The sequence below is a fragment of the Lethenteron reissneri genome, unplaced genomic scaffold (genome assembly GCF_015708825.2).
Source record: "Lethenteron reissneri isolate LAM-NWPU_2019-01 unplaced genomic scaffold, ASM1570882v1 scaffold_1263, whole genome shotgun sequence".
Taxonomy (NCBI): Eukaryota; Metazoa; Chordata; class Hyperoartia; order Petromyzontiformes; family Petromyzontidae; genus Lethenteron; species Lethenteron reissneri.
Genome location: NW_026890963.1, coordinates 44,189 through 57,484, shown reverse-complemented (window position 1 = coordinate 57,484; position 13,296 = coordinate 44,189). Strand labels below are relative to the sequence as shown.

The 13,296-nt window shown below is 54.9% G+C and overlaps 1 protein-coding gene across 3 annotated transcripts; it reads right to left on the bottom strand.

The window, feature by feature from the left end:
* Nucleotides 1-1,529: 1,529 nt before the first annotated feature.
* Nucleotides 1,530-8,949, bottom strand: LOC133361853 (uncharacterized). Of its 3 annotated transcripts, XR_009757426.1 has the most exons (6): nucleotides 8,679-8,949; nucleotides 7,986-8,036; nucleotides 6,352-6,707; nucleotides 5,281-5,443; nucleotides 2,147-2,268; nucleotides 1,530-1,963 (listed from the first exon to the last, which is right to left on the bottom strand). XR_009757426.1 is itself a non-coding variant. In XM_061580846.1 (5 exons), the coding sequence occupies exons 2-5, from the start codon at nucleotides 8,032-8,034 to the stop codon at nucleotides 3,485-3,487; spliced, it is 615 nt and encodes a 204-aa protein (XP_061436830.1). In that variant the 5' UTR covers nucleotides 8,035-8,036; nucleotides 8,679-8,949; the 3' UTR covers nucleotides 3,411-3,484. The 3 variants fall into 3 exon arrangements, 2 of the variants coding, with proteins under 2 accessions (XP_061436831.1, XP_061436830.1); XM_061580846.1 differs by lacking the exons at nucleotides 1,530-1,963; nucleotides 2,147-2,268 and adding an exon at nucleotides 3,411-3,531; XM_061580847.1 differs by lacking the exons at nucleotides 7,986-8,036; nucleotides 8,679-8,949 and having other exon boundaries at nucleotides 6,352-6,617.
* Nucleotides 8,950-13,296: the final 4,347 nt, after the last annotated feature.

Sequence of the window (13,296 nt, the reverse complement as noted above, 5' to 3'; positions counted from 1 at the left end):
CTCACTCACGGGGCAGGCAGCCAGGCAGGGAGAGACGAGGCCAGGCCATGGACAGACCGGGACACAACCAACGCTGAGACACGTGGTGAGTCTGTGGGTCTCTGTGTGGTGAGTCTATGGGTCTCTGTGTGGTGAGTCTGTGGGTCTCTGTGTGGTGAGTCTGTGGGTCTCTGTGTGGTGAGTCTGGGTCTCTGTGTGGTGAGTCTATGGGTCTCTGTGTGGTGAGTCTGTGGGTTTCTGTGTGATGAGTCTGTGGGTCTCTGAGTGGTGAGTCTGGGTCTCTGTGTGGTGAGTCTATGGGTCTCTGTGTGGTGAGTCTGTGGGTTTCTGTGTGATGAGTCTGTGGGTCTCTGAGTGGTGAGTCTGTGGGTCTCTGTGTGGTGAGTCTGTGGGTCTCTGTGTGGTGAGTATGTGGGTCTCTGTGGTGAGTCTGTGGGTCTCTGTGTGGTGAGTGTGTGGGTCTCTGTGTGGTGAGTGTGTGGGTCTCTGTGTGGTGAGCCTATGGGTCTCTGTGTGGTGAGTCTGTGGTAAGTCTGTGGGTCTCTGTGTGGTGAGTCTGTGGGTCTCTGTGTGGTAAGTCTGTGGGTCGCTGTGTGGTGAGTCTGTGGGTCTCTGTGTGGTGAGTCTGTGGGTCTCTATGTGGTGAGTGTGTGGGTCTCTGTGTGGTGAGTCTGTGGGTCTCTGTGTGACGAGTCTGTGGGTCTCTGTGTGGTGAGTCTGTGGGTCTCTGTGTGGTGAGTCTGTGGTGAGTCTGTGGGTCTCTGTTGTGAGTCTGTGGGTCTCTGTGTGGTGAGTCTATGGGTCTCTGTGTGGTGAGTCTGTGGGTCTGTGTCGTGAGTCTGTGGGTCTCTGTGTGGTCTGTGGGTCTCTGTGTGGTGAGTCTATGGGTCTCTGTGTGGTGAGTCTATGGGTCTCTGTGTGGTGAGTCTGTGGGTCTCTGTGTGGTGAGTCTGTGGGTCTCTGTGTGGTGAGTCTGTGGGTCTCTGTGTGATGAGTCTGTGGGTCTCTGTGTGGTGAGTCTGTGGGTCTCTGTGTGAGTCTGTGGGTCTCTGTGTGATGAGTCTGTGGGTCTCTGTGTGGTGAGTCTGTGGGTCTCTGTGTGGTGACCCCAGCCCTTGTCAGGGCTGGGGCTCAGTGTCACCAGTGGTCAGGGGAGATAGGTCCTGGATAGGACCCTGGCTCCCAGCCTTCCCGCCCTCGTGAGGGCGAAGGTCTCGAGTGACCAGAGGGTCGGGGACCCGCCGGGTCGGTGAGCCTCCCCTAGGTCCAGCCGGAGGACGCTGGGATAGCGGGGAGATTGGATAGACGGCAAGTCTGGAGGACGCTGGGATGGCGGGGAGATTGGATAGACGGCAAGTCTGGAGGCTGTAGCTCCGTAGATTAGGAGTGAAGTGTGAGCTGTGCAGGTCAGGAGGCTGTACCTCCTCAGGGTAACGGGTGAGGGGACCGTACAACCCTTGTGTGTGTTAGGGACTGTGTCATTAAGACAATAAACTGTGTGTGCCATAAAGAGGTTTATTAGTCCGTCCTTTACAACACTACACATGTATAACTTGCCGTGTAAAACATCATTCATTCTCCTCTGGAACGGACGTCGCCACGCGGAGAGACGGACGCCGCCAACTCCGAGCCAACAGCGGCGGGCGTCGTCGTCACGGCTCGAGCTGGAACCCGGCACGTCGCGCGTGCCACGCGAGGTGGTCACTGTCTCGCGGCCAGCGCACGGTCACCCTGCAGGAGGTGAACGGGTTGGTGCGGAGACGACTCGGTGAGCGGCTTTCATCCGGCAATGCCAACCAGGGCCGGGGGCAGGATTCTAGAGTTGCCATCTCTGCTCCTCCTCCACCACCGCCGTGGTGATGGTGGTGGTCGTAGTGGTGGTGATGGCGGTGGTCGCAGTGATGGTGGTGGCTGCCGGGACTGTCAGGGAGCAGGCTCGGGGCGGTCGCTGGCTGCTCCATCGCTGGGGAACGAGAAGATCGCACGCAGCGTGGGGAGAGAAACTATTATAGTGTAGTAGATGATGATGAGAGAGAGACACGCAAACTCCAAGTATACAGCAGCAGGCGTCAGGGTCTGGATCGAACCCACGACTTCCTACGCACCAGGCGAGGTAGTCAACATCTGTGTAGCCGCCGCCGCTCACCGGGACGATTGCCGGGGCTCCGTCTGTTCCGCACGGTGCACACCAGCGCCAGCACCAGCACCAGCAGCGTCACCAGCAGCGTCGCCATGGCCACCAGCGAGCTGATGGAGGCGACACGGCCGCTGGCAAAGAGCGTCACCACGTCCCCCGTGGACACCCCACGCGAGGTGGATGGGGCGGTGGTGGTGGCGGTGCGGGTGGTGGTGCGGGTGGTGGTGGTGGGGGTGGTGGTGGTGGTGGGGGTGGTGGTGGCGGTGGCGGTGGTGGGGGGTGGTGGTGGTGGTGGTGGGGGTGGTGGTGGTGGCGGTGGTGGCGGTGGTGGTGGGGGTGGTGGTGGGGGTGGTGGTGGCGGCGGGTGGTGGTGGTGGTGGGGGTGGTGGTGGTGGGGGTGGTGGTGGTGGGGGTGGTGGTGGCGGTGGTGGTGGGGGTGGTGGTGGTGGGGGTGGTGGGGGTGGTGGTGGTGGGGGTTGTGGTGGTGGTGGTGGCGGCGGTGGTGGTGGCGGTGGTGGTGGTGGGGATGGGGGTGGTGGTGGGGGTGGTGGTGGTGGTGGCGGTGGTGGTGGGGGTGGTGGTGGCGGTGGTGGCGGTGGTGGTGGCGGGGGTGGTGGTGGTGGCAGCGGTGGTGGGGGTGGTGGTGGTGGTGGTGGTGGCAGCGGTGGTGGGGGTGGTGGTGGGGGTGGTGGTGGTGGCGGGGGTGGTGGCTACGAGATTGGGGACACACGAGAAGATACGGGGAGACATGGGGAGACAGAGTCACGGGGGAAACAGACAGAGACACAGTGAGACAGATACAGGCAGAGAGACACAGACAGAGACACAGTGAGACAGATACAGGCAGAGAGACAGATACACAGACAGAGACACAGGCAGAGACACAGAGAGACACAGACAGAGACACAGACAAAGTGGGATGCTGAGCAGTGTTGTTGGATGAGGAGCGGTGGTGCAGCGGTTAGCGCTACACTGCGCTATGAACCCAGCGTCCCAGGTTCGATTCCCGCTCACGGCCAACACCGGTGACGATTATCTAAACCGTTCCCGGGCCTCCCCTAGGTCGCCTCAGCCTCAAAATGAGTACCTGGTGCGGCGTATAAACATCGCCACTGGGGAGACAAAGGCGGCCGGGCGTGGTGCTGGCCACCCACCCCCTCGTGTAAAGTTCTGACCTTCATAGGTGCTCGCTAACAGCACTTGCCCCAACAGTCTGTTAAGGCTACACGGGGGATATTTGTCTGTGTGTGTCTGTGTGTGTGTCTGTGTGTACCTGTCTGTGTGTTGTTGTTCAACACCGCCTTGCCAGGCACGCTGAGGAGAGGCTTGCGGAGCCCCAATGCGGTTTCAGGAAAGGGCGGTCCTGCACAGATGCCATATTTTCTGTCCGTCTGCTACAGCAGAGGTGTAGGGAATTCCAACAAGACCTACATCTCTGCTTTATTGACCTGGTCAAGGCCTATGATACCATCAGTAGGACTGGGCTCTGGGCAGTTTTTCGTGCTTTCGGAGTCCCTGACCCTCTGCACACGATCATTAAGGACCTTCATGATGGTGAGCGGGCCCGGATAAAACTACGTGGCCGGGAGTCAGAGCCTTTCCCTGTACACCTTGGGGTGCGACAGGGATGTCCTCTGGCTCCCACATTATTTAACATTTATTTTAACCACATAGTTCGTGAAGCCTTCAATAGCTGTACCAGAGGAATTTCCATCTGTTACAGATACAATGGGAGGCTGATCGATGCCCGGGTGCGGTCAAGGGATGGCTCCCTATCGCTCAACCATGTTGCGTATGCTGATGATTTGGTAATAGCTGCTCATTCAGAAGAGGAGTTGGAGACGCTGCTGCTGAGACTAGAGCGTGCCACTAAGAGGTGGGGCCTTACCATCAGCCCCACCAAAACTAAGCACCTGCCTGGGTATTTTGTACCATTGGACACTCCACCCCCACAACTCCCAATTGGTGATTGAGGAGTTGTGGAGAGAGTGGAGAGTTTCCCATACCTGGGCAGTGTGCTCATGACTGGCTGAGGTCTCACTCCGAATCAGTCGAGCGGCATTACCTTTTCATCGGTTACATAATACTGTGTGGAAGCTACCTGGTTTGTCACTCCGCACGAATCTTCAGGTCTTCTCGGCCACGGTCATTCCCTCCCTTCTCTACGCATGCGAAAAGTGGACCCCCCTAATGGAACATATTCGCCGGTTAGAAACATTTAGGCTGGCCTGTCTACGATCCATCCTGGGTTTAACCTGCAGGCTGGATTGTGTGAGGAGCTCACAAATCCCAGAAAGATCTGGGCAAAGTCCCATTGGTGAGCTCCTCCGGCAGGCAAGGCTGCGTTGGCTGGGCCATGTAGCCTGCATGCCCAGCCACCGCATGTCTGAACAGCTTTTGTTCAGCCGGATAGAGAGGGCTAAATGGGTGCGCCACTCACCCACCCACTCACCCACTCAATCACTCAACTACTTACCAAATCACTCGCTCACCCACCCACTCACCCACCCACCCACTCACCCACCCACTCACTCACCCACCCACCCACTCACCCACTCAATCACTCACGCACCAACTCACTCAACCACCCACTCAGTCAACTACTCACCCACCCACTAAACCACCCACTCACTCAACTACTTACCAAATCACTCGCTCACCCACCCACTCACCCACCCACTCACCCACCCACTCACTCACCCACCCACCTACTCACCCACCCACTCACTCACGCACCCACTCACTCAACCACCCACTCAGTCAACTACTCACCCACCCACTAACCCACCCACTCACTCAACTACTTACCAAATCACTCGCTCACCCACCCACTCACTCACCCACTCACTCACTCACTCACCCACCCACCCACTCACCCACTCACCCACCCACTCACTCACTCACTCACTCACCCACCCACCCACCCACCTACTCACCCACCCACTCACCCACCCACTCACTCACTCACCCACCCACCAACTCACTCACCCACCAACCCACTCACTCACTCACCCACTCATTCACCCACTCTCTCACCCACCAACTAACTCACCACCCACTCACTCACCCACCCACCCACTCACTCACCATCCCACTCACTCACCCACTCACCCACCCACCCACTCACCCACCCACCCACTCACCCACGGCGCTGTGTGGTGGAGGGACGGAGACACACGACAGTGGAGACCACTCCCCTGTCTTCCACCGCGGGTAGCGAGCCGCGACTCTCACGCGGACGCAGTACTCAGCAGCGCCTGCAGGCTGAGGCAGCGCGTGGCGGTAGCGACATCCCACAAAGCGCTCCTGGCAGGAGCAAGCAGATGGTCTCAGTGTGCCGGGTTACGTGGATGACACGTTGGTGGTCTGGCCACACGGCAAAGATAGACTGAGCGCGTTTCTAAATCATCTCAACTCGCAAAACCCATCCATCCAGTTCAGCATGGAAGTGGAAGCTGACAGAACTCAACCATTTCTGGACATTCAGTAGCAGCAGCAGCAATAGCATCGTCATCAGTAGAATTAGCATCACCACCCACCCACTCACCCACTCACTCTCCCACCCACCCGCCCACCCACTCACCCACCCACCCACCCACTCACCAACCCACCCACCCACCCACTCACCAACCCACCCACTCACCCACTCACCCACCCACCCACCCACTCACTCACTCATCCACCCACTCACCCACTCACCCACTCACTCACCCACCCACTCACCAACCCACCCACTCATCCACCCACCCACTCACCCACCCACCCACCCACACACCCACCCACTCACCCACCCACTCATCCACTCACCCCCTAACCCACTCACCCACCCACTCACCCACCCACTCACCCACCCACCCACCCACTCACCCACCCACCCACCCACCCACCCACTCACCCACCCACTCACACACACACACCACACCACACCTCACCCACCCACACACCCACACACCCACTCACCCACACACCCACTCACCCACCCACTCACCCACCCACCCACTCACCCACCCACCCACTCACCCACCCACCCACCCACCCACACACCCACCCACCCACACACCCACTCACCCACCCACACACCCACTCACCCACCCACTCACCCACCCACTCACCCACCCACCCACCCACTCACCCACCCACCCACCCACTCACCCACCCACACACCCACTCACCCACCCACTCACCCACACACCCACCCACCCACCCACTCTCACCGTGCTAGTCACACCCCTCCTTGTGGAGACCTCGGCTTGTAGATGGTACAGCACGTCACTCTGCGCCATCCTCCTCCTCCACTCGCTCCTCATGGAGACCCGCACGGACAGCTCCCACCGCTCTCCCTCGTCGCCACCGCCATCACCGTCATCGCCGCCATCACCCTCATCGTCATCGTCGTCGTCATTCTCGTAGCCATCTTTGTCGTCATGTTTGTAGTCCTCACGCTCACTACCACACTCCTCCTCCTCGTCACCACCCTCGTCACCACCCTCCTCACCACCCTCCTCACCACCCTCCTCCAGCGTCGCATCCTTGTGGAGCATCAAGGTGACAGTCGGAGCACTCAGCACGGCTGAGACACACACAGACACACACAGACACACACACAGACACACACACAGACACACACACAGACACAGACACACACACAGACACACACACACACAGAGACACTCACACACAGACACACACACACACAGAGACACTCACACACAGACACACACACACAGAGACACACACACAGACACACACACACACAGACACTCACACACAGAGACACACAGAGACACACACAGAGACACTCACACAGACACACACACACATACACACACACAGAGACACACACACAGACACACACAGGGACACACACACAGAGACACTCACACAAAGAGACACTCACACACAGAGAGACACACTCACACAGACACACACACACAGACACAAAGACACTCACACAAAGAGACACTCACACACAGAGACACACACACAGACACACACACAAAGAGACACTCACACACAGACACACACACAAAGAGACACTCACACACAGAGAGACACACTCACAGACACACACAGAGACACTCACACAAAGAGACACTCACACACAGAGACACACACACAGAGACACACACAGAGACACACACAGACAGAGACACACAGAGACACTCATACACAGACACACACACACAGAGACACACACACAGACACACACACAGAGACACACACGCACACAGAGACACTCACACACAGAGACACTCACACAGAGAAACTCACACAGAGACACAGAGAGTGAGACACTCACACACAGACACAGAGACACACACAGAGACACTCACACACAGAGACACTCACACACAGAGACACTCACACAGATAAACTCACACAGAGACACAGAGAGTGAGACACTCACACACAGACACAGAGACACACACAGAGACACTCACACACAGAGACACTCACACACAGAGACACTCACACAGAGAAACTCACACAGAGACACAGAGAGTGAGACACTCACACACAGACACAGAGACATACACAGAGACACTCACACACAGAGACACTCACACACAGAGACACTCACACAGAGAAACTCACACAGAGACACAGAGAGTGAGACACTCACACACAGACACAGAGACACACACAGAGACATAGACAATGCCACTCACTTGTCTTCAAGGGTAACACATCAACCACGACCCAGGGTGACGATGATGGTGGTGATGGTGGTGGTGATGATGGTGGTGATGGTGGTGATGGTGGTGTTGGTGGTGGTGATGAGACGGTGGATCTGACGCGAAGTTGATAGCGGTCGCCGGGATGTCGCAGCGCTGAGGAGACATCGCACCGTGTCTCTGCGGTGGCAGCGCAGACGGTCCGCCAGCGGGCTCGTCCATAGCTGCACAGACAGAGACACGGGGAGGAGGAGGTGAGGAGTGGGTGTGTGAGTGGGTGGGTGAGTGAGAGAGTGGGTGGGTGGGTGGGTGGGCAAGCGGGTGAGTGGGTGAATGAGAAAGTGGTTGAGTGAGTGGGTGAGTGAGTGAGAGAGAGAGTGAGAGAGTGGGTGAGTGAGTGGGTGAGTGAGTGGGTGGGTGAGTGGGTGAGTGATTGGGTGAGTGAAAGAGTGGGTGGGTGATTAAGTGGGTGGGTGAGTGGGTGGGTGAGTGGGTGGGTGAGTGGATGGGTGAGTGAGTGGGTGAGTGAGAGAGTGGGTGGGTGAGTGGATGGGTGAGTGAGTGGGTGGGTGAGAGAGTGGGTGGGTGAGAGAATGGGTGGGTGAGTAAGTGGGTGGGTGAGTGGGTGGGTGAGTGAGTGGGTGAGAGAGTGGGTGGGTGAGTAAGTGGGTGGGTGAGTGGGTGGGTGAGTGAGTGGGTGAGTGAGAGAGTGGGTGGGTGAGTAAGTGGGTGGGTGAGTGTGTGGGTGAGTGAGTGAGTGAGAGAGTGGATGGGTGAGTGGGTGAGTGAGAGAGTGGTTGAGCAAGTGGATGGGTGAGTGAGCGAGTGAGTGAGTGGGTGGGCGAGCGAGTGAGCGAGCATCTCACAGTTTGCTGTCCACCCTGTAGGCAACGTCCAGGAGCTTTGAGCTGCTGCTGGTGGCGACGTCCACTTGAGCGTCGTGGTCCCAGCGGAGTTGCGTCAGCAGGTCGCGAGACTCCACGCGGACATTCAGAGGGGGAGTCGCAGCTGGGGAGATGGGCAGTGTGCGCTAACCACTGCACCACCGCTCCCCACACACAGTGCGCTAACCACTGCACCACCGCTCCCCACACTGCGCTAACCACTGCACCACCGCTCCCCACACACACACAGTGCGCTAACCACTGCACCACCGCTCCCCCCACACACACACACAGTGCGCTAACCACTGCACCACCGCTCCCCACACTGCGCTAACCACTGCACCACCACTCCCCACACACACAGTGCGCTAACCACTGCACCACCACTCCCCACCCACACACACACAGTGCGCTAACCACTGCACCACCGCTCCCCCCACACACACACACAGTGCGCTAACCACTGCACCACCGCTCCCCCCCCACACACACACAGTGCGCTAACCACTGCACCACCACTCCCCACACTGCGCTAACCACTGCACCACCACTCCCCACACACACAGTGCGCTAACCACTGCACCACCACTCCCCACCCACACACACACAGTGCGCTAACCACTGCACCACCGCTCCCCCCCCCCACACACACAGTGCGCTAACCACTGCACCACCACTCCCCACACTGCGCTAACCACTGCACCACCACTCCACACACACACAGTGCGCTAACCACTGCACCACCACTCCCCACCCACACACACACAGTGCGCTAACCACTGCACCACCGCTCCCCACACACACAGTGCGCTAACCACTTCACCACCGCTCCCCACACACACAGTGCGCTAACCACTGCACCACCGCTCCCCACACACACAGTGCGCTTACCACTTCACCACCGCTCCCCACGTCCACCACAACCTGGTACCCGATGTATCGACCACCTCTGGCTGTGCTCACCGTGTGTGCACGTGACGAGGTGGAGGTGGTGGTGGAGGGAGAGGAAGAGTAGGCCAAGTCTCGAGAAGAGTTCTCGCACCGCCATGACACCCACCTGGCACCCACGTGTTTCCGTTTCTCAAGTCACGTGGTGCAGAAAAATTCGATTCTCGGTTCGATTAACTCCACTTGCGTCGATTCTTAATGGGATAACATTAGGAATCGATTATTGCGGCGTAGTGGATTTATAGAGTCGATTTCTATTGGGATAACATGGGAATCGATGTATAGTTGATTAAGCTAATGGAATCGATTTCCGTTGGGATCACATGGAAATAGACTATCGTGTGTGTGTGTCACTCCGTGTGTGTGTGTACTTGTGTGTGTGTGTAAGTCGATGTCTGTGTGTGTGTACTTGCGTGTGTGTGTAAGTCGATGTCTGTGTGTGTACTTGTGTGTGTGTGTAAGTCGATGTCTGTGTGTGTGTAAGTCGATGTCTGTGTGTGTACTTGTGTGTGTGTAAGTCGATGTCTGTGTGTGTACTTGTGTGTGTGTAAGTCGATGTCTGTGTGTGTGTGTAAGTCGATGTCTGTGTGTGTACTTGTGTGTGTGTAAGTCGATGTCTGTGTGTGTGTAAGTCGATGTCTGTGTGTGTGTACTTGTGTGTGTGTGTAAGTCGATGTCTGTGTGTGTACTTGTGTGTGTGTGTAAGTCGATGTCTGTGTGTGTGTAAGTCGATGTCTGTGTGTGTACTTGTGTGTGTGTAAGTCGATGTCTGTGTGTGTACTTGTGTGTGTGTAAGTCGATGTCTGTGTGTGTGTGTAAGTCGATGTCTGTGTGTGTACTTGTGTGTGTGTAAGTCGATGTCTGTGTGTGTGTAAGTCGATGTCTGTGTGTGTGTACTTGTGTGTGTGTGTAAGTCGATGTCTGTGTGTGTACTTGTGTGTGTGTAAGTCGATGTCTGTGTGTGTGTAAGTCGATGTCTGTGTGTGTGTACTTGTGTGTGTGTGTAAGTCGATGTCTGTGTGTGTACTTGTGTGTGTGTGTAAGTCGATGTCTGTGTGTGTGTAAGTCGATGTCTGTGTGTGTACTTGTGTGTGTGTAAGTCGATGTCTGTGTGTGTGTGTAAGTCGATGTCTGTGTGTGTACTTGTGTGTGTGTAAGTCGATGTCTGTGTGTGTGTGTAAGTCGATGTCTGTGTGTGTACTTGTGTGTGTGTAAGTCGATGTCTGTGTGTGTGTAAGTCGATGTCTGTGTGTGTGTACTTGTGTGTGTGTGTAAGTCGATGTCTGTGTGTGTACTTGTGTGTGTGTGTAAGTCGATGTCTGTGTGTGTGTAAGTCGATGTCTGTGTGTGTACTTGTGTGTGTGTAAGTCGATGTCTGTGTGTGTACTTGTGTGTGTGTGAGTCGATGTCTGTGTGTGTGTGTAAGTCGATGTCTGTGTGTGTACTCGTGTGTGTGTAAGTCGATGTCTGTGTGTGTGTAAGTCGATGTCTGTGTGTGTGTACTTGTGTTGTGTGTAAGTCGATGTCTGTGTGTGTACTTGTGTGTGTGTAAGTCGATGTCTGTGTGTGTGTAAGTCGATGTCTGTGTGTGTGTACTTGTGTGTGTGTGTAAGTCGATGTCTGTGTGTGTACTTGTGTGTGTGTGTAAGTCGATGTCTGTGTGTGTGTTAAGTCGATGTCTGTGTGTGTACTTGTGTGTGTGTAAGTCGATGTCTGTGTGTGTGTGTAAGTCGATGTCTGTGTGTGTACTTGTGTGTGTGTAAGTCGATGTCTGTGTGTGTGTAAGTCGATGTCTGTGTGTGTGTACTTGTGTGTGTGTGTAAGTCGATGTCTGTGTGTGTACTTGTGTGTGTGTGTAAGTCGATGTCTGTGTGTAAGTCGATGTCTGTGTGTGTACTTGTGTGTGTGTAAGTCGATGTCTGTGTGTGTACTTGTGTGTGTGTAAGTCGATGTCTGTGTGTGTGTGTAAGTCGATGTCTGTGTGTGTACTTGTGTGTGTGTAAGTCGATGTCTGTGTGTGTGTAGTCGATGTCGTGTGTCTTGGTGTGTAGTCATTTGTGTGTGTGTGTAAGTCGATGTCTGTTGTGTGTACTTGTGTGTGTGTAAGTCGATGTCTGTGTGTGTAAGTCGAATGTCTGTGTGTGTTGTACTTGTGTGTGTGTGTAAGTCGATGTCTGTGTGTGTACTTGTGTGTGTGTGTAAGTCGATGTCTGTGTGTGTGTAAGTCGATGTCTGTGTGTGTACTGTGTGGTGTAAGTCGATGTCGGTGTGGTGTGTAAGTCGATGTCTGTGTGTGTACTTTTGTGTGTGTAAGTCGATGTCTGTGTGTGTGTGTAAGTCGATGTCTGTGTGTGTACTTGTGTGTGTGTAAGTCGAGTCTGTGTGTGTGTAAGTCGATGTCTGTGTGTGTGTACTTGTGTGTGTGTGTAAGTCGATGTCTGTGTGTGTACTTGTGTGTGTGTGTAAGTCGATGTCTGTGTGTGTGTAAGTTCGCTGTCTGTGGTGTGTACTTGTGTGTGTGTAAGTCGATGTCTGTGTGTGTACTTGTGTGTGTGTAAGTCGATGTCTGTGTGTACTTGTGTGTGTGTAAGTCGATGTCTGTGTGTGTGTGTAAGTCGATGTCTGTGTGTGTACTTGTTTGGTGTAAGTCGATGTCTGTGTGTGTGTAAGTCGATGTCTGTGTGTGTGTACTTGTGTGTGTGTGTAAGTCGATGTCTGTGTGTGTAATTGTGTGTGTGTAAGTCGATGTCTGTGTGTGTGTAAGTCGATGTCTGTGTGTGTGTACTTTGTGTGTGTGTGTAAGTCGATGTCTGTGTGTGTACTTGTGTGTGTGTGTAAGTCGATGTCTGTGTGTTGTAAGTCGATGTCTGTGTGTGTACTTGTGTGTGTGTAAGTCGATGTCTGTGTGTGTGTGTAAGTCGATGTCTGTGTGTGTACTTGTGTGTGTGTAAGTCGATGTCTGTGTGTGTGTAAGTCGATGTCTGTGTGTGTGTACTTGTGTGTGTGTGTAAGTCGATGTCTGTGTGTACTTGTGTGTGTGTGTAAGTCGATGTCTGTGTGTGTGTAAGTCGATGTCTGTGTGTGTACTTGTGTGTGTGGTGTAAGTCGATGTCTGTGTGTGTGTGTAAGTCGATGTCTGTGTGTGTACTTGTGTGTGTGTAAGTCGATGTCTGTGTGTGTGTAAGTCGATGTCTGTGTGTGTGTACTTGTGTGTGTGTAAGTCGATGTCTGTGTGTGTACTTGTCTTGTGTGGAAGTCGATGTCTGTGTGTGTGTGTAAGTGATGTCTGTGTGTGTGTGTACTGGTGTGTGTGTGTAAGTCGATGTCTGTGTGTGATAACTTGTGTGTGTGTGTAAGTCGATATGTCTGTGGTGTGTGTAAGTCGATGTCTGTGTGTGTACTTGTGTGGGTGTAAGTCGATGGTCTGTGTGTGTGTGAAGTCGATGTCGGTGTGTGGTACTTGTGTGTGGTGGTAAGTCGATGGTCTGTGTGTGTGTAAGTCGATGCTGTGTGTGTACTTGTGATGTGTTGTAGTCGCTGTCTGTGTGTGTACGGATGTCTGTGTGTGTGTACGTTGATGTTGTGTAGTCGATGTATGTGTGGTACTTGCTGTGTGTGTGTAAGTCGGATGTCGGTGTGTGTACTTGTGTGT

Excerpts from the sequence above, each read along its gene's own strand:
- LOC133361853 (XM_061580846.1), bottom strand. The coding sequence starts at position 8,034 with ATGGACGAGCCCGCTGGCGGACCGTCTGCGCTGCCACCGCAGAGACAC. Across the intron at positions 6,708-7,985 it reads GCTGCCACCGCAGAGACACG|CCGTGCTGAGTGCTCCGACT; the intron begins GTGCGATGTCTC and ends TGTGTGTCTCAG. Across the intron at positions 3,532-5,280 it reads TCCACCACACAGCGCCGTGG|CAGACGGACAGAAAATATGG; the intron begins GTGAGTGGGTGG and ends CCTCTGCTGTAG.